Source organism: Talpa occidentalis, unplaced genomic scaffold, assembly GCF_014898055.3.
Source record: "Talpa occidentalis isolate TD23 unplaced genomic scaffold, MPIMG_talOcc4v2.1 talOcc4.11, whole genome shotgun sequence".
NCBI lineage: Eukaryota > Metazoa > Chordata > Mammalia > Eulipotyphla > Talpidae > Talpa > Talpa occidentalis.
This window is the reverse complement of record NW_023601104.1, coordinates 45,873,576-45,901,503: the sequence shown is the minus strand read 5'-3', so window position 1 is coordinate 45,901,503 and position 27,928 is coordinate 45,873,576. Positions and strand designations below refer to the sequence as shown.

General features: G+C 42.9%; 1 protein-coding gene across 1 annotated transcript; it reads right to left on the bottom strand.

Annotated features, from left to right (window-relative positions):
• Positions 1–44: 44 nt before the first annotated feature.
• On the bottom strand, positions 45–23,418 carry FOXG1 (forkhead box G1). The gene is given in 3 exon segments (XM_037501949.2): positions 45–420; positions 21,921–23,129; positions 23,132–23,418. Coding segments are annotated over 2 exon segments (1,470 nt in total). The 5' UTR covers positions 23,412–23,418; the 3' UTR covers positions 45–420; positions 21,921–21,939.
• Between the last annotated feature and the right edge of the window lie 4,510 nt (positions 23,419–27,928).

Genomic DNA, 27,928 nt, shown 5'->3' with positions numbered 1-27,928 from the left:
CTTGAAGATGGGACTGATTCAGTCAGAAAAAAAATGGTTTCTATTCCTTTATTATTTCTTCTTTATCTGTGGATACAGAGGAGAATAGGAAGAGGATCAAGAATTCACACATAGTACGAATCTGGAAGAACTCAGGAACCTATCTAGGAGTTTCAAGTGTGGAGGATTCTGTGGAGAGAAGTATTCCACAAAAAAACAAAACGGAGTGCCGAAACAACTTTCTCTGGAGATGCATCGCACACTGTTAGAGTGTTCTTCCTACTAGATGTTTTTCAACCTGGATCCAGCTTCTTTTCCTTGAATAGGAGAACTTGTGTTTGGAAACCTCTGACTGATAACAGCATGCCAAAGAATAAATATCCTTTGATGAGAAGAGGATGGTTATGTCATCAACCTTCACTGTATCCACCAATGAGAAACCTTTAAAAATAACACAAAAAGGACAAGAAAATAGATGATCACTACAGAAAAGACAATATTTCTTACTAATTAGAGAGAAATATACAAAGATAAAAACTAGGTTACAAAAGTAAAAACCATTTAAATGTTATTATCACTGTAATTTTTAAATTTGCTGAAATTTATATTAAATTTACCAAATTCAGTTAAAGACTAATTGATAATAAAGGGAGTGAAATTCCACTAAAAGAAATTGTGTCTGTGATGTCACTGTAAACATTTGTTAAGATCTGAATACTCAGGCTATTCCAGCAAGCAACAAAAAACCTATAAAAAAATGTTGTGTATAATTGAGTATATGCAAAACTACCATCCCCAAAAAATGATGAGTAATGAAATTTAAAGAGTTTAATAGAAAAAAGTACCCAGAGAGTAATTTTTTTTAAAAAGTTGTTTCAGATCCTAATAATCTGATTATCTTACTCCATGCTTCACATCAACTGTAAGGAACAAATTAATGGAGAAAAATCAGAAGAAACAATTCTAAAGAAGAAATATTTATTTCAAAAAACTAATTAAATAGCTAATAAAACATTCAAAATAAGAGATAATTACTATCTGGCAGAAATTATGAATGGGAGAAAATCTAAGAAAATAAGGACTTTGTTATGTCACTTCTACTGAATAATAACTTGAGGTAATTGTCCAAAAGCAGTTCTTCAAGACAATGACCTTTGGTTTGTGTTTTTTTTTTCCAAACACTATACCTAATAGTATGTGCATAATAAATAGATAACAAATCATTAAACTTTCCTAGGACTCTTAAACATTACTTGCAAAAAAAATGTATAATGGTGGAGAAAGCTTCCATTTTGGAGAGTAATGTGTTAACCTTCTGTAGTTACATTCTGAAATGCAGGATTTGATATTCAAGTCATCATCATGAGGCACTAACTTAGTCATGTAGATGTTAGATGTGACTTTTCTTTTCTAAAAATGGAAAATCTAAAAGAATAAAACACTAGCCATACTTGAAATTTATGGGCTACATGGTGCCTGTCAGTCACTTGAATTGGGGATTTGTTTTTTCTTATCTACAATAACTATATGAAGGTCCACTTGAGCTTATTCATTTTAAATCAGAAAAAGAAAATGTTCAGATTCTGTGAATTACCTGTCCTGTTACATAGATAGCACCTGTATTACTGCCACACATCTGTGGAAACACAATATCAGCCAACTGTTAATCAAGGATCACTTCCTTTCAAAGTGACTGATGATCCACTGTTAAAACATCTTATAAAAATAACTTCTCCTTCGAAAAGGTGCTTCAGGGTTTTCAGACACATCTCACCATTCCTGTTAGGTTAATCCATGTTTGAAAGTTAATTTCTCATTAATATTTAAAGAAGAAATGGCTTCAGAACAAATTTTAAATGATCCATTTTAGAAACAAAATGTTATTGGCATTATTTTCATGTTGATTACAAGGAATAATAATGTCCAAGATTGGCTTTTAAAACTGTTAATGAGTCCTGGCAATGTGAAAAAGATATGGATTAGGTAGATGTAATGAGGTATGATTAAAGGGTGCAGGCACTGAAGGGTGTTGGAGAAATTCTTTTCAGAAAGAGTATAATTAGTGTCTGATAAAAGTACTTAGTAGATAAGATTTTTGAAGAAGAAAGGTTAAGATAAACACATACTTTATGACAAACCTGCTTAATTTTTCCCCTTTGGTTCTCCTACATACTCAATATTATGTTGAAGTTTCTCACATAAATAATGTTTGTCGAATACTTGATGCAATTCTACCAGACAATTAGAGTGTTTTAATTGCCAGACACCAGAGCAGAAGATGTGTTGAAACATCTTATTCCATTTTCAGTGTACATTTCTTTGTTGATTTATGTAATGTAGCTAATAATATGCAACCTACCCTAGTTTTAAACAAACAAATGAACTTCTAAAAAGCAAGCTTTCCATAAGTTGCTAAGCAACGCCAAAGGCACATTTTATTAATTTAATAACATTTAGATGACAAATTCTTAAGGAAGATTTCTTACTTTCTAAAAAGTAAAAAAATCTAGTCAGGTACCTTTCTGATTTTCCTGTTAGGGAGGCCTCAGGGTTAAGCAGAGACACTGCCATTATTAGAAGTACATTTGATTCATTAAACAAAACATATCTTCAATTGAAGTTACCATAAGGAGAAGTTAGGTTCTGGGATTCATTGTGTAGCTCTCCAGAATTAGAGCCCCTGCTTCATCCCCATAATAGAAAGTTTCTCAACAGTGCAATTGACATTTTGGACCTGATAATTCATTGTGATGGGGGCTGTCCTGTCATTGTAGGATGTTTAGCTATATATCCCTGGCCTCTACTTACTCCAGTGGCTTTATTGTTGTCACAACTGAAACTATCTCTGGAGATTGCCAAATATGTGTGAGTGTGTATATGTGAAGGGGGACCAGCGAGGAAGGGGGGAACTACATAGAGTTAAGAACAAGTGCAACAGAATAATGGGTAGATGCACTAAGTGAGAAAGCTACCTGAGCTTAACTGATGGTTAAGATAATCTTAATCCTAGTCACCACCAGTCAACATCTGACATCCCTTACCACCACCAACAATGAATAGGAAGGAGTACTGATTCCAGCGATCTTATGGCATATGTTCTATTCAAAGCTCATAAATGATCTTATGATTTCAATGTAATTTCCATTGTATATAAATCGGGGAGAAAGGGTGATGGCTCTGTCTATAGCCATTTTCTTCCAATGTCCCATTCCAAAACTGGACTAAAGTGTTTTCTCCTATCCTTTCTTCCTCAGTTTTCACTGTAGTGAGGAGTAAATTTAAATCACAGAACCATCATGTCTGTTTCACCCATCTCTACTATTTAATACTATCTGTATACTCTTTAAGATTCCCTACAAATCACCACCAAACTCCATCTCATCAAACATCTTTCTCATTCTCCACCTTTACCCTCCCAAACACAAAGAACTTGCCTATTCCAATCTTTATAGGTGGCCCATAAAGGAGAAATTCATTTCCTTCATGAAAGTTTTCTTAATACTTCCTTTATTTGCTGCCAGTATCATATTCCTATTAAAATAATGATATAACCGAAAATTTAAATGTGAAGTGATTGTTTACTGAATGTTTTCAATATGCCAGACACTGAATATTGCATAGTAGTTGTTTCTATCAATTTACATTTACATTATTCATATAGCTGGATTGTAAGTTTCCAGAAGATAAGAACAGGTCTAATTTGTATTCCTGTCATGTCTCCTAAAAATGATGCTAGTAAATACACTTTAAATTTGATTATCAATTATAACCTTTCAAATCACTTTCATGGTTATTAATTTATTGGTTATATATTTTCACTATTTTACAGACCATGAAAGTGAGACATTATATGCTCTAGGGACTACTTTATGAGTTATACAAATGGTGCTCATTAGAACATGCATTCAATATGTGTTGACCGACTGAAATCCAGTCTCACAGCCATAAAATTTCTCTTCTAGTTACAAATAGCTTAATAACAAAGATGATCATAAATAAACAAGAAGAGTTGAATAATGCAGATGACACAACATAAAAGTGAATTAAGGTTGGCAAGGGTTAAGCTGTCACATAGCAGGAAAGTAACAGACATCACTTAATTTCTGCTTCAAAGTGGCTATAAGAAATTAACTTCATTACATAAGTCCTCGACATCCTAGCAGAGAAATAAAAAAATTGAAAAGAAAGCAAAATGAAAAGGAAAGTCACAGAAGGGTTATAAACCCCCAAACTCTAAAAATCACAGCATTTTACCTCATCCATACAAAAAGTTCAAGAAAACATTTTCAACAACTCTGATTCCCACAGACACACAGTTTTTGGAATTCCTCCAGCCAAAAAAACAATCAAAATGTCTTTGCAAAGACCATTTATTTATCAAACTCCACTGAATTCAACGAAACACCACAAGTCATAGGTCAGGTGATTTCTGAGGATACCCGCTAACATTAAGCACAATATGCGTGGCCAATAAAGACCACATTGTGTATTCAGTGATTCTGTCACTATTTACTGAATGCCTACTAAGTGCAGGCCCTCACCTAAGGCCCTGCAGGGAAACAAGGAGGCCTAAGTCTCAGCTGTTGGTATGAATTTGTGCAGGAGATTCAGAATGGGGCAGGCGATCTGTAAAGACAAAAAAATAATAATAATAAAGGTTGCAGTGTGCCTTTTCTCTTACGTCTCACCCTCCTCCACCACCACCCATGTACTTCTCCCCAAAATATATGGAAGCGAGGTAAAGATCCCACCAGTCACCGGAAGGAGAAACAGCTCTCAACCATGTCCCTGAGCCATGTGACTGGGTAGAAGTGCAGCAGTCCAGGCCGGAGGTGTTAGCGGTAGAATCTGCCCCCACCCAGGCCTCCCACATCCCTCCCCAGGGGGCCAGGGGGTCTGGAAGCGTACTGTCTGGAGAGTGAGGGGCAATGGTCTTGGGTAGCATTTGAGTTTAGAACGGAGGCCTTATGAGGTTGTTCGGACCACAAAGGTCCCATCGCACCTTAGCAGGCTTTCTGCAAAATAAGGATATTTGAGAGGATCCTAAAGTGGCGGTAACTTTGACTTGAGGTATGCTAGGACGGACCCACACTTCTCTGCCAGCTTTTTCCCAGGCGAATGCGCACCATCCCAGCCACAACCCCCGCCACCCTGCGGGTGCCGGGAGAGAAACTAACACCTCTCCCTGGGTCTCGAGGGTGGCGTGGAAGCCGGGAGGAGCGGCGGGGTGGGGGGAGGGGAATTAGGAGGTTGGGGGTGCAGACCTGGCCTGGTGCTTGCCTAGCCGCTCCCCCTCCGTGAGGAACACTGAAGTGGGAGGCGGGACCCGCTTTCCTGTACTTGGGATGTTAGCAACCTTGAGACTCAGGGGCTTCCGATGAGGGCTCCAAACATGGATCTGTGGCAGGGGGTCAGCATCGGGGGGCTGTGGGGAAGCTGGTGTGCTCCTGGTCTTCCTCCAAGAGCCTCGCCAAATCCGGCGGGACGCGTGGAGAACTTGACCGAGAGCTGGCGGTGACCTCTGCGGAGGCCGGGGGCTCCGACCGCGCCACGTGAGCTGGGGGGGCGGGGCAGAGGGGGGAGGCGGTGACCCCCGAGGTTCTTTACAAATTAAAATGTTAAAAATACGGTTGGCCCCGGGACTTTAGGCGGGCAAAGAAGATAGAAACTCGGAGCCTGTCTCAGTCTTCCCCTACCCCGGAGTTGATTCTGCAGCGCTCAGCCCGGCCTGCAAGTGCGGGAGCCGGAGAAAAGGGAACGCCGCTCTTTGGATCTTTCTCTCCCCCGCCCTCCCTCGCTTTCCCCGCGGACAGAGTCGCCCCCGCCCCTATCATCAACCCACACGTCTCATTGGCCCATCTCAGGAGTTCCTGACATATTTCACAAAACACAAAACGACCGGAGCGCGCCCCATTTCACTGGTTCTCAGCATTAGGAGACTTACAACAGAATAGAGCTAGAGGTTATTGCTAGTCTTAGCGCAATTAAAATGCACCAGCCTTGTTTGTTCCCAAAGGCAGGAGAAGGAAAGTATTTGGACTCGTTGCTAATGGTCAGTGCATCTTCACAACAGGATGTCTAAGATCACTTTGAAGCTCTCCTCAATCTGATCGTCACTGAAAGATCGGTTTTGCAATAGCTTTGGAGACGATTTTTTCATCATCCTAAACGTATGACACTTTCTCACCCTTTCCTCTCTTTGCATATCCAAAGATAAAGTGAAAACTATCGTTTTCCAAAGGGCTAGAGACCCAGAGGAGCCCTAACTCCCATGCACTTTCATGCACTGCCTGCTCCCTGCCATCCTGGGAATGGGGTGAAACCCTGGGATCGGCGGCAGTGGAACTGAGGACCCTAGCAACTTCTCATTGTTGAAAGGGGAGGGAGGATCGAGGAGAGAAATGGAAAGGGGGAAAGCATTTGTGTTCATTTACACATTTCCTGTGCAGAACAAAAAAGTCCCACCATCAGCAAAAGAAGCCTCTTCCTCCAAAATAGCAGCCAAAGAGGGAAAATTAGAATATGCATAAATTCCTTCATTTTCATTCGCAGGGAGCATGATTTCCGGCAGATTTGTATTTAAACTGCCCGATTAATCCCAATTTCTGAAAAACATTTTACTTAGTATCTTCCTAAAACTCACCTAAAGAGTATTGCTTCCCCCCACACCCTGTTTTGAAGCCTGTTTCCTATCTTCCAACTGCCAAAGACAGTTTCATTGATAAGACTGCAACTTTATTTTTCCTGCCCATTGTTTTCTTTTCAAAACTGAACTGGATGCTCTCTGTGAAACTAACTGCAAATGAGATCCTAGTGGAAAGGATACATTTCTAACATGTGTACCTAAAAGAGAATGAACAGGGTAGGACAAATGGACTTTTGCGACTCCACTCGTGGCAAAGAATTTCTTCCTGCACAGCACAGGCCACTACAGATGTTAGGATGCCAAGGTAACCTCCACCCACCAAGCCTTCCCTCCTCCCCTTCTCCATTTTTAAGTAGCATGCTAGACAATCACACAACTCTCTTCAAAGAAGTATTATTCTTCATAAATACTCAGTGTACCCCTGCAGCCCATTTATAATATATTTGTTTTGCCACTTGTGCAACAGATCTATTTACCTTCTTTGGGGTAGGGGGCAAGAATTTAGCATCATGTGAAACTATTCCCTATCTGAAATATCATCTATTGACTTGTGCTTATTGACTTGCCATTGAAACGGTATCTCTTTTATTTAGTAGAATATGAATGTTTATAGAACGAAGTTACTCTGTCTAGGTTTAGTGAAAAGCGTATATAGATGTTATTTCCATTCACCATTAAGTTCCTCTTTCTTGCAAATACAAGCAGAATTTAGGAGTTCTGGCTTTCCTTCAGTGCTCACGTATCATAAACCTCAAATACTGGTAGTTTAAAAGTTTGAAATGACAGTATTAGTTCATTCTTAGCTCCTATAAAAAATAAACGTACATATTTGAACTATATGCAAAATGGTATATATAACATATATATTTGTACAAACATTTAAATACATGATTTGTGTTGGCTAATGGTTTTTTAAGACACTGGGACATAGAAGGCTATTTTGTTAAATGAGTGCATAAAATCTTAGTATGCGTGTATGTCTGCCTGACTTTGACTACTTCCTGAAATAAGTGCTTTTATCATTTCTTTACTTTTTGTCAAATATTCCTGTTACAAACGTGTTAAACTAAGTTTCTTATAGTTAGACATCTCTCCAATGACTCAGAGGTTCACAGTTATTTACAATTACAACCAAGGTGTTTGAAAATAAATTCTTAAAAACCACACTTTGGGGTTATATGTAACAGAATTCTGGGCCACTTTTACTTGTAACGTTGATTCGTTTTAATCTCCTTATTGAAACAAATGATAGTTGTCTCCTAATCACAGGAACAATTCAGATAAGAATCACAAAAACAGAATATTTTCTTTAGAAGATTATTTTAAATGAGAATTGGAATTTATCTGGAAAATTCCAGTTCAATTTCAAGTTGCTGAGTCGTACTTCTAGAAGAGTTCAAGGGAACTCAGTAGTTATTAATATCACTGAAGGAGAAAGCTTGGGGTACCAGCGAGGAGCACAGTAACAGTCAGTTGTAAGGCTTGGGGGAGGGGGGGCAGTAACCCAGCAAAGCGGCCTTTCTCTGCTTGCAAACCAAACATCACCTCAGTGAATCTACATCTAGAAATGAAAGTTCCTCATTCTCTGCTGATCTTTAGTAAAATAATATTCTCATGAGCTTGCACGTTTTCATACTTTTTTAAACGAAAAGACTACACAGAACTGAAAAAGGATTGTTCGGCCTCCCTGCTGGGAAAGGTGAAGCTAAAGATGTTCGGGGATACCAGCAAGGAAGTTGCGTTCCCCCCACCCCTTTCTTCCTTCAGCTAGTATTTGGTTTAGTTCTGGATCGTATATATGTGAGTTGGAAGAAAATATCCGAGGGAAAAGTTTACTAGAGAACAAAACTAGCTATTGATATTTATATCTTTCTTTTTATAGTTTATTTTTCTAATAAGACACACATCTTGTTTTCTGATAAATTTTCAGAACTGTTAATTTTCAGGAAAACAGAACAAAGCAAAAACATTTCATAGATATCCTTCCTTGCTGTCAGACTACCCTACAGCGAAAATCCTTTTCTAGTTGGCCCTAACCACTGTACTGCCAAGGAGTTTCTATTTCAGTCTCTGCTCACCTTTCCCATAACCACCCTTCCTCTCCTAACCAACTTGCTTTCTCCTCCACAAGGGAATGTGATTATCAAACAACCTACTTTAACCCAAACATCTGCCTGACTAACACTGACTGAGTTGAGTTCCACTCCCACCCACTTTTTCCCCTTTTCTCCGGAGGGGTTTTGGAGGGGACTCAGGAGATGGGGAGAACTTTGGTTGAGAGAAAAGTTAGGTTCCTCCAAGTGTAGATTAACTGGCAGATTTTTTCCCAGCCTTGTTTCAGGAACTGGTGGGTGCTCTGGTAAACCTTGGCAGTTTTACAGTGAGCACAACATCTCCTAAGTGAATGGACTTGGCTTATGAAGTAGATGACCACTAGTTACTATTATCTTCAACCTGGTCTCCTTCTTTCACTGCTACTTTCTTCACTTTATTGTCCCTTTCCAGCCCTTTATCCTTAAAGGAATCAGACAAGTTCATCCAGGGGGACCTAATTCCCTATTTGTGTGTGTGTGTTTTGCCTTATGGCCTCTATTCCTCAGGGCCTGTGAGTCTTTGGAGCCTGGGTTAGTTTTCCCTTCTCAAGCTCCTCAGCTCTGTGAACATGCTTCCCAAGGATGACACCTTGCCTGCTCACCCCCAGAGCTCCTGCTAGAAGGCACTGGGTCTTTCTACCTAAGAAGCCCTTCATATGTCTGCCTCCGCTCCCCCGGCTCCTTTCCTGATTGATTTACTGAGGAATAGTGTCTCTCCGAGATAGCGCGGAAACAATGCAGAGGAGTGGGCACAAAGGTACTCGGTGCCATTAATGACCTACCATATTAGACCAAGGGATCTCTACTATGATACTTGAGTTGGACTGGAATGCATCATCCATCTACTCAGTGAAACAAGAAATCAAAGGAATGCCCGATTGTAGCTGTGAAACACAAATTTCGTACTGAAATGGATTCCATCTTCATCCTGTCGACCAGAGAAATAATTTTAAAATTATTTCTATTATTATTTGCATTATTATTATTAACATTTTATTTTTGTTATTGCTGCAGTTTTTGATATTTTTGTTGTTGCTGCAGCTATTATACTATTCAACAGAAGTTTAGGAAGAGTAGTCAGATTAATTAGTTTATTAGTAATTTAAAGCTGAAAACTAGTAATTAAGCCAAAAACTAAAAATGATCAGGGATGATTCATACCAATGTAGGATTTGGGAGGAAGAGAATCTAGCTTTTGGATATAAAATTTGGCAGCTGTGAAATAAACAGGACTAGGGGATCAGAAATATGATCATTGAAACAGTGTTAGTCACTCAGCCTCTCCCCCTCCTCCAAATTCAGCTAAGATCATTCTGTGATTTTCTTAACAGAGGACATACAAACACACACTCACACGTGTGTATATGCACATACACATATGTATTTGTCTTTGCTGACAGAGAACAAAGACCCCATGCTTGTTCCTCATGTGATATGCTTTTGCACGTGGAGTCCCTCTGCTTAGGACAATCCAAGTATCTATAATCACTTCTCTCCAAGTTTACCTTCTTCATCCTTGCTCTTGTTATGCACCTCACTGAAGAGGGTGCATCATAAAGACAGGTATACAATTTCAGCCCGCTCTACAGACAGATTCCATGGAATATAAATTCAATAATGCAATTCTCTCCACAACAAGCTCTCTGCTCTCTTTCAAATATAATTAATGTTTTGATAGTGTAGTTCTTTAACTACATATATACACACAAAAACAGACGCACCCTCTAGCTTTGCTGTTTGTGCATCTAAAGCAGAAATGGATACAGCTCTTTCAGTGACTCCTAAAATTCCTCAACTCAGTCAGCCCACAGAGAAGAAATCTGTTTAGGTAATAACTGCACAGTCTGTTGTGTGTCCAAAAATATTTAAAACAATAAAAAATGCAAGGCCCTAGGTTTTGATAGTCATTTTTGGTCAAATTTCTTAGAAAATAAAGGATATTCTGAATTGATATTCTGATACAGACACTAGATAATGGTCAAAATCAACAAAAACACTGTCCTAAACTACTGGTTGTCTTTTCCAAGTTTTGATGATGGAAACTGAATTTCAATACCTTCCATTTTATCCAGTTGGAGCTAAACTGACACAGATGTGTAAAAACTAGCACCCATTATAACAAAACTACAATGACTTCCATAGGAAATTACTTACTCAGTCAAACACCTGTTAATCTTTTTAGGTGTATTAATCTTTAATTGCTATCAGTTGTGATTTAACATGCTTGTCTGGGAAATAGATGGTCAGAAAGACAGATATGTAACATGACAATATGACCAATAAGAGTTAAGCAAACCAGTAATGCTGAGTTTCCATATTCAAGTATGCCTTATCCTTAACAATTCATTTCTACAAGCTGATTACAATTTTAAGAGACCAAATAACCTTTTAGGCTGTAAGATATCATTTTTTTGCAGTGTTTAATAAGAAAATATATTATTTATATACTTAATTTAATGAAAATATCGATCTTAATCTCCCCATATTATTATTGAAGAGCCTAGTTTTTTGGAACTAATACATTGATTTCCAAGCATCTTGGTCATTTTGTTTAATTTGTGAATGTATATTGAGGTGCAGGCAAGGGAAACATTTCACACATTTCTCAAAATTTGTAGAAAAGGGAATTTTTAAGAATCTCCTCCTTCATGTGGTATATGATATTTGGAAATGTGAAATAATATAAAAGAATGAACAAGGAAAGGAACACATGTGGCTAATTCCAAGTAGATCTTTTTACTGGATGGAAAAAAGAAACAAAAATATCTCCCCAGGACAGTTATGCAAAAAAAAAAAAATAGGGAGAGAATGTGATCTGTAAGGAGCTCACTTGTGTTTTTTGTTATTGTTTTAGACTGTGGGCTCATCAGTGTTTCTTTTCCATTTCTTTCCTCCAAAATGTTTTCCTTGAAAGCATGAATGTGGGAGCTACTTATGCCTCCATGCTCTCATGGCTAGCACATAAACAGCAAATATTTTAGTTACATTTTCAATTTTTAAAAAAGTCCTTACAGGTTCAAAGGTTTAACCTTAGTACAGGATGAAATTACCAAACCCAATTATTTAGGGACAGTTAACTTGGTATCTCCCTCTATTGAGTTATAAAAATATATGTAAAGGTGAGATCTTTACAATATTGATCAGCAACGATGTGTGAGCTATCAAAAAGAAAACCTCCTTCAGACTTTTTGTATTTGTTCTGATTTGTTGTTTTCCCTTTCTTTCGATTTGCTTTTGAGTCACTGACACGACTACTTCTCCGGTTCTCAAATGAGGTTTTGTTTGGCTCAGATTAATATTAAAGAAGATAACATACACGGTTGGAAAATATTGTTATTTTTCTTTAATGGGGAAAATTGGACTCCCGCGTATCAGATCTGTGGTCCGAAGGGCAATGGAAATGGTACTGACATCACTTTGCACTTTAACAATCGGATTTGGTCAGGGTACAAGTTGTTTGTTTAACCCGACAGCTCCGTGCACCCCGTCGCACGCTTTGCACACTCATTAAAACGATTATTCACGACCTGTCGAGTGTTTTCGGGTTCATTCACAGGAAAGGCTTGGAGCGAGCCAGAGCAATTCAAATCAACACTGTCCACTACTCCGATGCACGTGAGGACGAGCTGGTGCGTGCGTAAAAGGACCGAGGGAGGGGTGAGTGAGCGCGCCTTAGCTATAAATCCTGTCCATCCCATCCGATGCTCTGGAATCTCAATCTCGAAAGAATGCCAAGAGTTCTTAGTCCTAAAGAGCCAGGTCTCTGTGTTAGCTTCAAGGGCTTGGCACAAGACAGAAAAATAAATAAAGCAAATAAACTCCAAGCTCTCTCTGCTTCTCCTTTGAACCTTCTGTAAACCGTGAGGTCCCCGGGCTCTCCCACCTCTGCCTGCAGCCTCCGGACTGCAAGGCTCCGCCTCTCACAGCGCGGATGCTGAGCACAAGTAGTTTCAGAAAACCTCGCCAGGGTTAATTCCTTTTCCATTTCTCAAGGTCCCTTCGTTCTCAAGAAAGAATAAGGTTAATTTTCCTCCCTATATTCTTCGCAAATAGTGGAAGGGGTGAGGGGGCAGAGGAGATGAAGAATAGGACTGTTAACCGTATTTGTATATGTATTCCAAATTATTGGCCAGGGAAGATTCATCCTCCAAACTACAAGAAAAGTCCTAGAAAAAACGAGAAGTAAATAGCCCTCCATAAATTAGGCCACTTTTCTTTTTCCAAATTCCCAAGGCACTTTTCAATTATTTTTCAATGAAAATAAGAGCACACATAGGAACCCACTGTTGCCTTTTACATGCAAAAGGCACACCCCGGGATCCTTAGTTGTCATGTTTGTTCAAATGAGCCCTGGTACATAACATTCACAGGTGAGCTGTTAGTTCAAGAGACATGTCTCTCTTCATAAGGTATGACCGTACATGTGCACTAAATAATAAAATTTATGAGTGTAGATGTGCATTCGATGCATCCCAACTAAATCTGGACTATCTTGCTGAGTATAAGTACTCCAGGTATAGCATAGAGTTAGTAGATGTTTTTAAAACAATACCACTTCTGTATTCCAATCCTGCTGCTCCTTGATTTTCCATCTACCACATTAGTAAGCCTAGTGAGCAACCTATTGTTATGAGGGTAACTTAGTGAATGCCAAGAGGACAAGACAAGGGGCCTTGCTCAGTTTCAATCTATTATATCCATTATCATAAAATCATCTGTTTTTCTATTTTATTAAAACACCTCAATACAATGTGTAAAGCATGAGGTTTTAATCAGAAACAGGCTCCTAATTGCTTAAAGGCAAGTACGAATAAGTAATTTCGTAGACTCTTTAGGTTGCCATAACTCACTATCAGATTTACTTAAAATTGATCCATTAAGTGTGTTTCCTATATAAGCTCTTTCATTAAAACCAACCTGCCATAGTAATCAAGAGGCAGATGCTGAAATATGTACGTAAATAACTGAAAGTCTCTGCATAAATAAACACAAATCAATGCAGTAATAGACAACACTATCGATGTAGGAAGGATCGATTTTAGTCTTCCAACTGCAATCAGAGCTTCAATGTATAATTAAAAGTATATTTGCAACTCGACTAATACTACTACTACTACTACAGGGAAAATAAACAAATAAACAAGCCTTGCTGCCAGTGCTACCTAATTCTACTTTATTCCTTTTAGAGGGTTTTTGATGGGGTGGGAGGAGTGCTCCACTTTCTCTAAGAAAGCTTTTCCAAACTTTAAAACTTTATCATTAATTATAGAAATTATAAAGGTATCAAATAATAAAATTACCACCTTATTCTTATTCTGAAATTTTCAACCTTCATCATAGCCTCTAATTATTCACTCAGCACATTTTAATAGGAAAAACACAATAGTGCTCATTATTTTTAAAGATTTTCCTCAACTACTGTAATATCTTAGGGTGTAAAGACTCTTTGGGCCTTTTATTAAAACAAATGAGAAAAATGTCATTTCCTCAAGATGCTGTGTAAGCTCTCATGCCTATGCCTGTATATACAAGTAATCTGAAAGAAGGAGAAAGAGAAAAGCATCTGCATTATTCCAAAATTGTTTCATATAATAATTTCCAAACACGGAAGTATCCGATATCTAATTCAAAGAAATAAATTATACTTTTTACTTCTAAAAATTCAGATCTAAGAATTTTCAGATTTTGCTTAAACTCAAACTTCCTTTTTGAAAATATCCCTGGAGACCAGAATTAATTTGGATTAGCAAGCACCTGTGTACGATGGGTTTGAGGACTTAGGTTCTATAGAGTAATGAAAATGCACTGTTCATAGTTTTTCTTCATCAACAAAGATGTGTTGCACACTCATCCTTGAATGAGGGCGACCGCTTCAAAGCACAGGCCTTTAAAAGAATATCTTATTTGTGAAATTTCGTTTCTTTGAAGATTTTTCTTACATAACATCACCAGCATATAAATATAAATTTCGATTATCTTTATAATATTATGCGACCGAGCATTCTCTTTCGATTCCTTTCCTTCCCAAGCAGGGAAACGAGTCCAGAGGCAACCCGACCCAAAAGGAAAATATCCTCAGTTATTGTTTAGACTAATTTAACAGATAATTTAACTTCAAGCAACAACGATCAGGTCACTAAATTTCAGATCAGTGAGAAAATGAAAGAGCCGAGAGACAACTCTCCCTAACCTCACTACAGTTTTCAGCATTCCAGCTCAGTCAAGGACGTCAACTACACCTTCCATGCAGACCTTCAAGAAGACGTGTTTGCACTCTACACGCTTTCTCATTCAAAGAACGACAATAAGAGGGGGGATAAAACTGGAAAAGACGACCCCGATTCGGGGACTGCTAGCCGAGTAAAAAAATAATACTCCACCTAAGACGAAAATGAGTATTGAAACACGTCTCTCCCTTTCATTCAGACAAGAATCTCCAAAGCTCATAAAGTGCAACGTGCTTTCCTCAGCGCAGGTTTCCTGTGAGGCTGAAGACCAGGGGAAAGGATGACACGTGTTAGGCAAGAGACCACGGAAAGGACGTGGGACGTTTTATTTCTCCTTCCACCCCCACAAACGTAAAGTTGAGTTATTTGTTAATGTTTTAAAAGGCAGTTCTGATTGCAACAATTTAAAATTTTCTGCCTACCTCTAGTTTTGATTGAGGGCGCGGGGAGAATACTGTAACACCAAAGCACCCAAATTGGGATTTATGTGGGATGGGGGGGTGGGGGTGTTAGTCAGAAGTGGATGATCTCTATTCTGCTGCTCCCTTTCCTTCCTGTGGCCTTTCCAAGGCAGAAGAGCACAGCCTGAGCCTCTCCCCCAGGCGCGGGATGCTCTGACCACCCAAGCCCCACTGCTGGGTCCCCAATCCAGGGCGACCCTCCCTACTGAGGGAATTCCTGCACCGAGCCTGACTCTTTTCCTGTAGGAACCCTTCACGTTGGACTTCAGGCTTTGGTAGAAAAGCAAAACGCAGTAGAAAGTGACATGGAAGAGGAGTAGAGAGTGGAGAGGAGAAAAGATGTCTACTTCAGAGAAAACAGTTTTATCAACTAGCAGATAAGTGCTGAGATCTGAAACCGCACCAAGTAAACAAAAAGAAACAATTTTCAGGGAGGTTGGGGAGGGGGGGAGACTACAAGAATAGGAAGAAAGGGAAAAAGTGGGGAAGAGCGCCAGCCAAGGTTCTGGAGTCAGTTTTCCTGGCACCAGCCAGTGATGCTGCTGCTCTCAAAGCTCTGCTTGTCCTGGGCAAGAGCGCCCTCACCTTGCTGTTCCCTGCGCAGCGCCCGGCATCCCGCTCCGCCGCAATCTCGGCCGCGGCGCGCCGAGCCAGCCGCTCGGACCCGGCTCCCGCGCCTGCAGGCTCAGCCGCCCAAGGCGCTTGCCTGCATTTTCCCAAAGCCCGAGAGGACGACGCTACCGGGTCCCTGCCGCGAGGATGACTTCGTGCCCCGTCTCTGTGTCCCGCTCCAGCTCCAAGCGGGGAAGGCAAAAGAGAGACAGCAGCGAGGGCGCCAAATTCGCTTCGGGCCGAAGCCAAGCAGCGTCTGGCGCGCTCGCAGCCACTCCCGGGACAGCCGGGCTCTCGAGCTCACATCGCCGTCTCCTAAGTGTGCATTAACAATCAATTATTTGCCTGAGATCCCCAAAGCCGGGACCTGGAATATTCCCAGCAGGGACAAAGTCAAGCTCAGAACGGTGTTCATTTCCCCAGTCCTTCGAACGGGCGCAGAAGATTCTCCCCGCCCGGCCCCGCGCCGCGCTCGACCTGGAGCGGCTCCGCTCAATGCGGAGGGAACCCCTGCCTGACCTAGGCCGAGGGGCTGGGGGACGGGGGAGGGCAGCTGGGGGGGTAGGTTGCCAGTGTTGGTGTAAAAAATTAGGGGGCGGGGGGGGCGGAGGGACGTTCTATAAAAAGAAGAAAGAGAGAAAAAGTGAAAAGAGAAGAAAAGAAGTTTAGAATGAGGCAAGTTGTTGGATGTGCAGCAAAGCTTTGTCTCAAAACCGAAGAGCAAATACGTCCGTACGGGCCAGGGCGTTCAAAAAAAAAAATAAATAAATAAAAAAAAAGGCCTATTGGGGTATTATCGAAGCTGCGCTAAGATTCGGAAATCAAATGTCCACAAAATGAATTATTTTGCGCTTTGGCACCTATTTCAGTTCCCCACTATCCTTTCTCCTTATAAATTCGCCTCATTTTCTCTTCCATCCTCGTTGCTATATATACATGCTCCTTTTAAATGGATTCACCGTGACTTTCTGCCGACGTGGACACATCATGTAATCTCACAGTTACTTCCGTTGAGAGCGAGCCCGCTGAGGAAATATTACCCCGCCCCAGAGGGGCATTTTAGACCCGAACCTCAAAGTCGCTGCTGAAACCTCAGTCAAAAGCAGTCTGTCGGCACAGCCCCCTCCCCATCAGAAAAGCACTTTCACTTACCGATCTTGGGGTAAGAGCGCTCCCAGTCCTTAAGTCCTTTTCCTCGGCATTCTTCGGACAACTTCAGGCAGAGTCTTCCGAGAGAGGGGAGAAAAAAAAAAAAAAAAAAAAGATAGAAATCGGGAGGGAGAAAAAGGACTCAAAACATAACACTACATCATCTATTCCCCAGAGCCTCCTTGGCCCACGTCCTCAGGACTAGGTCCCTGAGAACTGACCTGACCACTAGAGTGGGGAAAAAGGTCGGTTTGGGGGCTGAAAACTAAGAGGTGGATTATTTTAACTGTTGGTGGTTGGGGGGAGGGGAGGTCCTAGAGGGAGGGTAAGAAAGGGGGAATCATTGGGGTGAGAAAAGAAAGCCTTAAAAAAAAAAAAAACGCACGCAAAGAAAACTGAGAATGAAGTACTGTGAAAGATAGCGCCTTTGAACTCTTACAGGTAGGTAGTTCTTAGGAAGAAAGCATGCAGACGTGCGTATGCGCGAAAAGAGAATCTAGATGACCCGTATTCTTTACATATCTCCAGGATCAGGCTTCAAGCAGAAAAAAAGAAGGGAGAATTTTAATTCAAGTTTCACCTACCCTGCTTGTTGGAATGGCTGCGCAGATTTTCATGTTGGAGAGTTCCATCTGTCTGGCAGAAGCTGGAGTGGTGTTGGGGGCAGGTTATCTGGTGAAGTAGGAATGTACAGGAACCCCGCCCTCTAGGCACAGTTACACAACCCCAGCAATCCGCCTCAGCCAGCTCTAAAACCTCTAATGATCTTCACCTTCACCCTTTGTTAGCCTATTTCTCCAACAGACATTTAGTCCAAACACAACCAGCCACGTTAGCTACTCAAAAACGTCATTTTTCAAAAGCAAAATTATTTCAGTGCATGCAAATTCCTCAACAATGTCGTAGAAAATACACTTCAACAAGCCATTTATAATTTAGAGCATTGAATATATTTGTTGCGTCTACCTAGTTGGGTGAAATATCCACCAACTTAAATATATATAATGAAATCAATCCACTACAAGACTCATTTTTTTTTTTGGCCACGCTCCCCTCTATATTATGCAACTCATAGAAACTGCACGAAATCTTCCATAACCATAAATATATTTGTACGAAATCTTTGTTAAGTATTGGACCTCATTTGATTTCCAATTTTGTGAGAAGAAAGATATTTGGGAAAATACTTTTCTATAGTTTCATGAAATCATTTTTCAATGGTTTATATACTAACTTTATTAGCTTTTATACACTTTATACCTTAGACAAGTAAGTGCTTTAAACCTTGAATTAAACTATAATTTGGTATTTTAAGTTCTAATCACTTTCAGCTACACGTCTCAAAAAGAGCAACCTCCGTTTCATTAAAATCAATTAGAAACATGAAAGAAGAAAAGCTTCAAAAAAGTTTTGAAGTGTTTATCTGCCATAAGCTAATTTTAACTGGCAAAGGTTGGTGACAACAAATATCAACACAACTTTACAACCAACTTGTTGGCAAAAAAAAAAAAAAATTAAATGCTATGCTAGTCTGTCATGTGTTTTTGAAGAAGATAACTTGAGGATGATAGGACAGATTGAGGTAGATGAAATGTTCCTATCGGACTTGAGGAGGCCTTCCCATAGCGTTCTCGGGCTTTCTCTCTCTCTCTCTCTCTCTCTCTCTCTCTCTCTCTCTCCCCACACACACACACACCTCTGTATATCCACTCATATTATTAAACATGCTATTCTTGGACATATATCCAAATAGAACTTCCACGCCAGTGCTTAGTTCCTGTGAATCCAAAGAAGTCAACTTTACCCTTGACCTCAAAGTATGAAGTTTGCCATTGATACTTGATATTCTATTCATCCATCATGCAAATAAACACTTAGCACAAATAATTACACTTATTTAATATGGCCAGAAATAAAAATTCAAGGGGAAAACCTCTCTTCAATGTCTGTGTCTCTTTACCTCAAAACAAGAGTTCAACTTTCTTCTTAACTTTTGATAGGCAAAATATTATATTTCTTCTCCATGGGAAAATCAAATAATACATCAACACCTTTTTTCAGTCTAAACACATGCATTTCTTTCAGCTATCTGTGTAATGGGGATTTCCTCTGCCTAATGTCATTCACTTAGACCTTATTACTGTTTTTAAATATCAACTACAAATTTGGCTTCTAAAACAATTTGTGGAATTTTCTTTCATGCTTCTTTCTAAAGAATCGTTAAATTTTAAGAAACCTGGGCTTTCATAAAACTGCTCTCATACTAAGAAGAAAAAAAATAATAATAATGTCCAGTCTGCTCAAAGGAGATAAAGTACCTGTCTTGGTGTATTTTGGTACATTACCAATTGTGTATATTTGGTTGCAGTTATTTTAATTTTCCTGGCCCTTTCTGTCTTTCCTACAGTTCTCTCCACACCCGCCCCCAACCCCTTCATCGCCCTCTCTCCTCTCTCCCTCTGATTCATTCTTTCCTTCTTTCCAGCTTCCTTTTTTTTGTGGTGGGTTTATCTTTTCAGTTTACAGATCCTATTTCCCTTTCCTTTCTTTGACTCTTCCCCTATCTCTGCATCCCACAACACACCCATCCCCACGTTCCAATATTAACCGTTCTGTATTTCTATTTCAAAATCTATTTGAGTCAGCTTGCATCTCTCTTAGGGCTCCCCCCCACCCCCAGCAACTCTTTAAGTGTTTGCCGATAACATCTTGGGGACAGATTATTTTTCATTGGGTCCATTGTAAGAAGTAGCCAGCTTATTGCATTACTGCAGAACACATTTCAGACGATACAATTGTAACAAATGAACAACTTGTCCTCCACAGACTCACCACAGGATCCAATTAGTTACTAAACCTTTTTACTTAGATTTTCTAATTATTTTCTGGAGTCAGAGCAATTGGGCTGCTGAAACAATTCAAAAATTGTTTTCATTATGTTTCATATATATGCATATATATGCATACATATGTATATTTCTAGTTGAAACAAAATTATGACTGTAAGCCAAAGGAACAAATCTCTAGATTAAATTACACAGACATATTTAAACGGGAGTCAAATAAATACCTCTACATAGGAAAAAAAAAATGAAAGAAAAGGAGAGAGAGGCATTTTACTTCTTCTGAACATCTAGATTTTCAATTGTTATAATTTAAAAATAAAATATAAACATTGATCTGCAAGTCATTACAACAGGTGATCACTTCAGCAAAATCTATATTGCAACTTCAGCAAATCTTTATTAGAACTCTTTCATTGTGGGTAAACAGCCACAAAAATAAATGCTGACTTAGAAAGTATAAATACAAATATTTAAACAAAAATATTTGCAGCATTCATAGCGCAAATTGTACCTGAACTGAAGGGCTCTGTGTGTCTATATATAGTACATATGTGTGCATTATATTCACTTCTATCTAACCATATACATATATTTATTTATCATTTGCCAAATGCTATAAATAAGAGACCTGAAACAACATATATAAAAAGTAAGCATTCTATAAACTGATTTGAAAATAAACACAAGGTAAATAGCTATGCACATAAAATTAAATTATCTTTTTGCTGTATATCGACAGAAACTTAAAAAAGATATCAGCTGAAAAGCCTTTACTTTGTTTAAAGCCAGTGTTTATTAAATAAACTGCTCCATGTAAAATTTGATTCCCCAGTGGGGGGGGGGAGAAAAAAAAAAGTACTGTTTTCATTTTTTAAAGTCTCATTTCAGATGGAAGGAGCAGTTTAAATCTCAGCATGGCTGACAAAGCCTTTGATTCCCTAGCACTTTACTGGTCTTTTAAGAATTAGTTCTACTTAATAAAAGAGACAAAAGTATCAAGATATATATGAATTTAGCCTATTTTTTATTTCTGTGTGTTCATAGTAAACATTTTTGTAAGTGACAAACACGGGCATATGACCACAGTATCACAATCAAGAAATTTTAAGACAACATTAACAATCACTCAAATTTATGCGGCATTTGCGCAACACAGGTTACATATTTGCAAGGTTTACCTATAAGTACAATAGGTATTAACATTTCACTACATTTAGAAAAAATAAAAATGACCTGTTAGTGACCACATACATCAAAATATACACAACACAAACTGAAGGCAATCATTAATTTTGTCCCCTTCCGATTCATTTGAATGGGCAGTGCTGCCAACTGAAACAACTTTCCTTTTTGTTTGTTTTAATACTTAGTATACCAAGTGCATTTTCTAGAACCCAATCTTTGGTCTAAAAGTAAACAAAAGAAAAAAAAAAAACAGCTCGAAAGAAAAAAGGACAAAACAATAAATGGCCAAAATAATTTCTTGGGCACCTTTACTACGAATGTTTCTTAAATACAAATTACAGTTTAACATTTTAAAACTCTCCCCATAATTTAGGTTGTTCTCAAGGTCTGCGTCCACCGTATAGATCCATGATAACTTATAATACTGCACACATGGAAATCTGGCGGCTCTTCGAGATAGACTTGTCAGGTTTGTATGAAATGGCAAAGCAGTCACTATTTAGATACACATTCTACGATAATTTTGACTTCCAAACCTTATATTCTACAATGTATTCTCCCCACATTGCACCTCGCTGACACTCCACACCTTGTTAGAATAATAAACAACCCTAAAGACTGAACGAACGTACAGAAAAGGGGTGGGGGGGGGCTTAATAAAAAATACCTGGACTTATTTAATTATCATTTACAATGCAAATGTGTGTAAAACGTTCACTTACAGTCTGGGTCCCAGGGATGTTAATGTATTAAAGGGTTGGAAGAAGACCCCTGATTTTGATGTGTGAAATAATCAGACAGTCCCCCGGACAGTCCCGTCGTGAAGCTTGGCAAAGAGGGTCTCAAAGACTCACAGGGCAGGGTCGAGGGGGCCTGCGGAGAGGTGGACGACGACGCGGCGCGGGCGCTCATGGACGTGCTGCTCTGCGAAGTCATTGACGGGTGCGGGACGTGGGGGAAAAAGTAACTGGTCTGGCCCGCGAGCAGGTTGACCGAACAGGGGTTGAGGGAGTAGGTCCCGGAGCAGGGCACCGACAGGCCGCAGGGCACCGAGGCGGCGAGCGCCGCGGCCGTGAGGTGGTGCGTGGCGTACGGGATCTCCCCGTTGACCAGCCGGTCCACGCTCAGGCCGTTGGCCGTGGAGAAGGAGTGGTTGTTGCCCAGCGAGTTCTGAGTCAACACGGAGCTGTAGGGCATGGGGTGGCTGGGGTAGGCCGACGTGGTGCCATTGTAACTCAAAGTGCTGCTGGCGCGGGGGTGGTGCAGGGACAGGAAGGGCGACATGGGCCAGTAGAGGGAGCCGGCGCGGTCCATGAAGGTGAGGCCGGTGGACGTGAGGCGCGCCCCGCGCTTGAAGGCCAGCTTGGCGCGTGACGTGGTCGAGCGGCGCCGCAGCTTGCCCGTCGTCCCGCCGATGAACACGTCGTCGCTCGACGGGTCCAGCATCCAGTAGTTGCCCTTGCCCGGGTCGTCGTAGTGGCGCGGCACCTTGACGAAGCACTTGTTGAGGGACAGGTTGTGGCGGATGGAGTTCTGCCAGCCCTGCTTGTTCTCGCGGTAGTACGGGAAGTTCTTCATGATGAACTCGTAGATGCCGTTGAGCGTCAGGCGCTTCTCGGGGCTCTGCCGGATGGCCATCATGATGAGCGCGTTGTAGCTGAACGGCGGCTTCTCGTACTTGCCGTTCTTCTTCTCGCCCTCCTTGCCCCCCTCCCCGTCCTTGCCGCCCTCGCCCGCCCCCTTCTTCTCCTCCCCCCCGGCGCCGGCGCCCTTCTCCTTCTCGTCCGGCCCGACGGGCGCCAGCTCCCCGGGCCCGCCGCCGCCGCCGCCCGGCTCGCCCTTGCCGCCCAGCCCGTCCGCTTTGGCCCCGTCCAGGGCGGCGGCCGGCGGCGGCGGCGGCTGCGGCGGGAGCAGCAGCTGCTGGGGCCCTTGTCGTCGTCGGCGGCCGGGGCGCCCCGCGCCTGGGGGGGCTGCGGCGCCTGGGGCGGCGGCGGCGGCGGGGGCTGCTGCTGCGGCGGCGGCTGCGGCGCGGGCGGCGGCGGGTGGTGGTGGTGGTGGTGGTGGTGGTGGTGGTGCTGGGGGTGGTGGCTGTTGTGGTGGCCGTGGCTCGCGTGGTGGTTGTCGCTCTGGACCGCCTCCGGCACCAGGCTGTTGATGCTGAAGGAGGACTTGGGGATCATTTTCACCTCTTTCCTATCTCCCATGTCCAGCATCACCCAGTCGTCGGGGGGAAACGGCGGCGGCGGCGGCGCGGGCGCGGGGCGGCGGCGGCGGCGGCGGCGGCCGGTGGGTGCCGAGCGGGGCGCGGGCGGCGCGGGCGGCGGCGGCGGCACTGAGCGCTCCGGCAGCAGCGCAGTTGGACCGCAGGCTCCGGCGCTGGCAAGTCATGTAGCAAAAGCAGCAACCACCCCTCAGGAATTAGAAGGAGGAAAAAAAAAAAAAAAAAAAAAAAGGGGGGAAAGAAAAAAAGAAAGAAAGAAAAAAAGAAACCACCACCGCCCCGGGGTGACGCTCCCTCGCTCCCAACTCCACTTCTCGGGCTCCCCCCACCCCCCGCTCCCCCCCCTTTTCTGCTGCTTCCTCCTCCTCCTCCTCCTCTCGCAGCAGCAGTCACAGCAGCAGCAGCAGCAGCCCAAAGGGGGGGAGAGCCGGGCGGCGGGCGGGCGCGTCCCGGAGCGGCCGCGGCGAGGCTGGGGAGACAGCGATCGAGGCGGCTATAGCCACAATTAATTTTCCGAGCTCCAGGCGCACACTAGGGCTGTAAAAAAATTTTTGGTTTAACCTTTCCTACCGCTGGGCCAATCAGCGCCGGCGGCGTGCGGGCGCGTCTCTCCCGCCGTCGGCCAATCGGCGGGCCCGAGCCCACCCACCCCGGCCCCGCCCGCCGGCGCCCGCCCCCTCGGGCGCTCGCCTCCCCCGCGCCTCGGGCCGCGGCCTCCCGGCCGTGCGCGGCGCGCAGGGATACGCCGGCGGGAGCACGCGGCGCCGCGGCCCTCCTCGCGCCCCCGCGCCCCGCGCCCGCGCCCGCGCCCCGCGCCCCGCGGCCGAGTGCCCCCGTCAGGGCGGGGAGCCCGCGGGGCCGGCTTCCTCCTCACACTCGCGGGTCGTTTGCGTTTGAGCGTCAATATTTGTCCTTAGTGATTAAAGTCGGTATCCGATTTTATTTTTAAAAGCGGGGGCGCGGCGGCGGCGGCGGCGGAGGGCGGCGTGGGAGTGCGGGCCGAGGACCGCGGCGCGGGCGGGAGGAAGGGGCGAGGCGAGGCGAGGCGAGGCGCCGCTCGCCCAGGCGGCCCCGCAGGCCCGGGGCCCGCGGCCCCGAGCCCGTGGGGAGACCGGGGCCCTCGGGGGTCAGCCCCCGGCGAGGCTCCGGGCGGCGGGGGAGGGGAGGAGGGGGGTCCCATACCTCGGGGCGGGGGGAGGGTCGAGGAGCGCCGGCGGCGGCGGGGCGAGTGGGAGGCAGTGGGCAGGCGGGCGCGGGGCCGCACGGGGGTTACTTACTCCGAGCTCGGGCGCCGCCGGGAAGCCGGGCCTGTGGCTCCCGGCGCGGCGACGGCGACGGCGGGCGGGGGCGGCTCAGTGGTGGGCGTCGGTGGTGGCCTTCCGAAATGAGGGGTGCTCAGAGAGAAAACAATACCAAACAATCTCGAAATAAACCAGGTAACACATGCTCTCTCTGCGCCTCTTCCTGTCCCTTCTCTTCTGCTCCAGACCGGCGCTCCCGCTCGGGGGGACTCGGGGTGGTTTTCTCCTCGCCGCTCCAGCGCCTGCTCAGCTTCTAATCCCAGCTGGAAGCGAGTAGCCGCGAGCCATCACCCTGGAAATGCTTTCCTGTTGCTTGTTGACATTGGAGGGAAAATTAGGGTGGGCGTCTATTTCTTCCCGTTTTTTTTTTGTTTTTTTTTGTTTTGTTTTGTTTTGGTTTTGTTTTTGTTAAGCCTTCCTATTTTCGCTCCCTCTTTTCTTTTTTGCTTTGCATTTCTCAAGTGCTTTTATTTCATGCGGGCCTCCATCCTGAAATAACCTCAGGCTGAAGCCCGATCTTCCCCACTCTGAATGCTGCTGCTGGAAGACACTTAGGAGCCTCGGGAACGTGGGTTCCACAATCCCGGCTTCTTGGGCTTTAACACTGAGAAGGTTCGGTTGGCGGCTCAAGTGTGGGGGAGATTGTGATTGGGGGCTTTAAAAGGATCCCATGGCCAGGGGCAGGGCTAAGGCCCAGCATTTCCCAGGGATTGGAATTTGGTGTGGAGCACACTGATCAAAGGCTGTTCCATCCCACATGGCCAGGAAACATACCACATTTTACGGAGGATGTAGCCTGAGAGAAGAGGGAGGTGGAAGAGAAGCATAAGTGAATAGTCCCCTTTCCCTCCTCTGCAAGGTAAATAATCAAACAATGTCAACGTTTCTTCACTTGGAGAGTCTCGAGTTATCTGGCGGTTTTGGTATATCAGAAAACGGAAAACGAAAAAGTGATGCCTATATGTGATAGTAAAGTGCAATTCTGATACGAAGAACGGAGTTGATGAATGCTCAGGTTAATAGGGGAGCTAGTCCACACACTCCACCTCACCCTCCACCATGAAAAGCTGAGAGAGAGAGAGAGAGACTATGAAAGAATTACAAATGGTGATTCTTATTAGGAACACCATAAAAGAGGTTTGGACATCGGTTTAACCTCAAATATCCTCCCATTGTGTCTATTAGGTATTTCTTCCTGTGTCTAAGTATTTCCTTATTTTAAAACAAACGATATTTACATGTGCACAATATCAAGGGTTCCAGCGATCATAATGGCATGGCCCCCCAAACTGACTTCTAGGCTCTACATTTCTTACAGAGCCCCGTGAGCTCATGGGCTTTGCGGACCAGCTGAAGAGATCTGCGGGCCGCCTTCCTCCGGCTCTCTTTCCTCCTCCCACTCATCTCCCCTCCTCAGGCCTGTTATTCCTACTTTTCCTCAACTGTCTTTCCTCCCTCCTCCCCTCTTCCTCCGCCCCCCCACCCCACTTCTCCTCCCTCCATTCCTTTCCCTCACTCCATTCCTCCACCTACTCCTCCCCATTTCTCCCCCCACAGCCCCCCTTCTCATCTCCACTTATAATGGCACACAAGGGCTCCCTCAGAGGTGGACGGCCCGGTACGTTTTCGTAGTCGGTCTAGCGTGAAATGATTCGGTGTAACCGGATTCTTGGGAAAGGACAGGTTACGTAAACATTTACTGATGTGGAGTAACTATACTATTTGTACTCTGATATGCAGGAAGGAAAGTGTTGATTAACACAGAAGAAAAAAAAGCGAAATTAGCTGATTGCATGCTCATAAGTGCAAGCTGTCATTGAACTGCTTTTAAAATAGACACAGCTGGGTGTTTGTGTTGAAAAATTTCTTGTGTTTTTGCTAATACTGAAATAAGCATGATTTTGTATACCAAACATTTTCAGATCATTAAAATTTGTAATCTGTGCTGGTTTTAAACACAAAGAAAAGAAACAGAATCATTTCTATGTAAAATTTGCTGATATTATATTAACTCAATCAGGTCTGTACAAATTGTGCATTGTGCCTCCTAAAATCTGTTTGATCAATTTAATACACAAAGTGCCAAACGTGGGTATTGTTTGTTAACATTGGACATTTTATTCAAATCTGAGCTCAGCAGCAAACTGGAGAAGCATTCCTTGAATACAACACCAGCACTGACTGATGAATTTTTAATGTTTTAAGGTGTTTCTTAGGTCAGAGCTGAGTGGGCATTGTTTTGTAATCTTGCATAAAATTTTAGCAGGTGAAAATAAGTTTTTCTTCTGTTTACTTTCAAAGAGCAGAAACCTGGGTCTGCTAATGAGAGCTGTAATAATCTGATTTTATGTGCCAAGAGCTTATATTGACTGGGAAAATGTTTTGCATGTAAATTAAGCATGTGCTATATTATTTTAAGAATGGCGTGTATGCAAGTCTCTCAAAATAGGACATTTGTATAGAAATAGATAATAGTTTAATATCATCATATTTAAGATTTATCCTCCCTAACAAACAAAGGTCATTTGCACTTTTGGGGGAAGTGAGTTTGAATTCCCCTTAGTTATTTTAATTGGACTTTATGGTGAGATAGAGTGCAGTGTGTGTGTATATATATAGGTGTGGGGGTAGGCTTGTTCAACAAAACAGGCACTGTTTACTCAGCAACCCACATTTGTCTCAGCAATGGCTTCTTTTTAGAACTGCTACTAGATGAAATGGAGGGGGAGGGGGTTCTTGGACAGAGTATTGTGCAAGTTGAAAGTCCCTGGATAGGGCTTTGTGTATCCTATGGGCCAATTTGGGTGCAAATTGGATTTAAAGGACAGCCCACATCCACTTTGAGCCTCTTCCCCAAGCACAAGGAGCTCTAACCCTGCATTTCCATCTCGGTCTCTGCTATCTTCAGAAAACGGTGGGCATCCAGTGGCCTTAGACTTGAAATAAATTCCTCATCATTCATTTATTTCTCCTTGTCATCTTAAAACTTGCTCTCTCACACGCATACGTCTACAAATAAACACGGCTAATTAATCAAAGCAAAAAATCACAGCAAAATGTAATTTTCTGGTATATGTAGTGGTAAACTTCTTTGCTTGTCGTCCCTCCCTTCCTCTCCCCCAAGAGGACAGACTCAGTGGTGAAGACTGAGCGGTTTAGGGGAAGAACTGCTGGAGGAATAGATTATTCTGTCTCTAATTTTAATTAA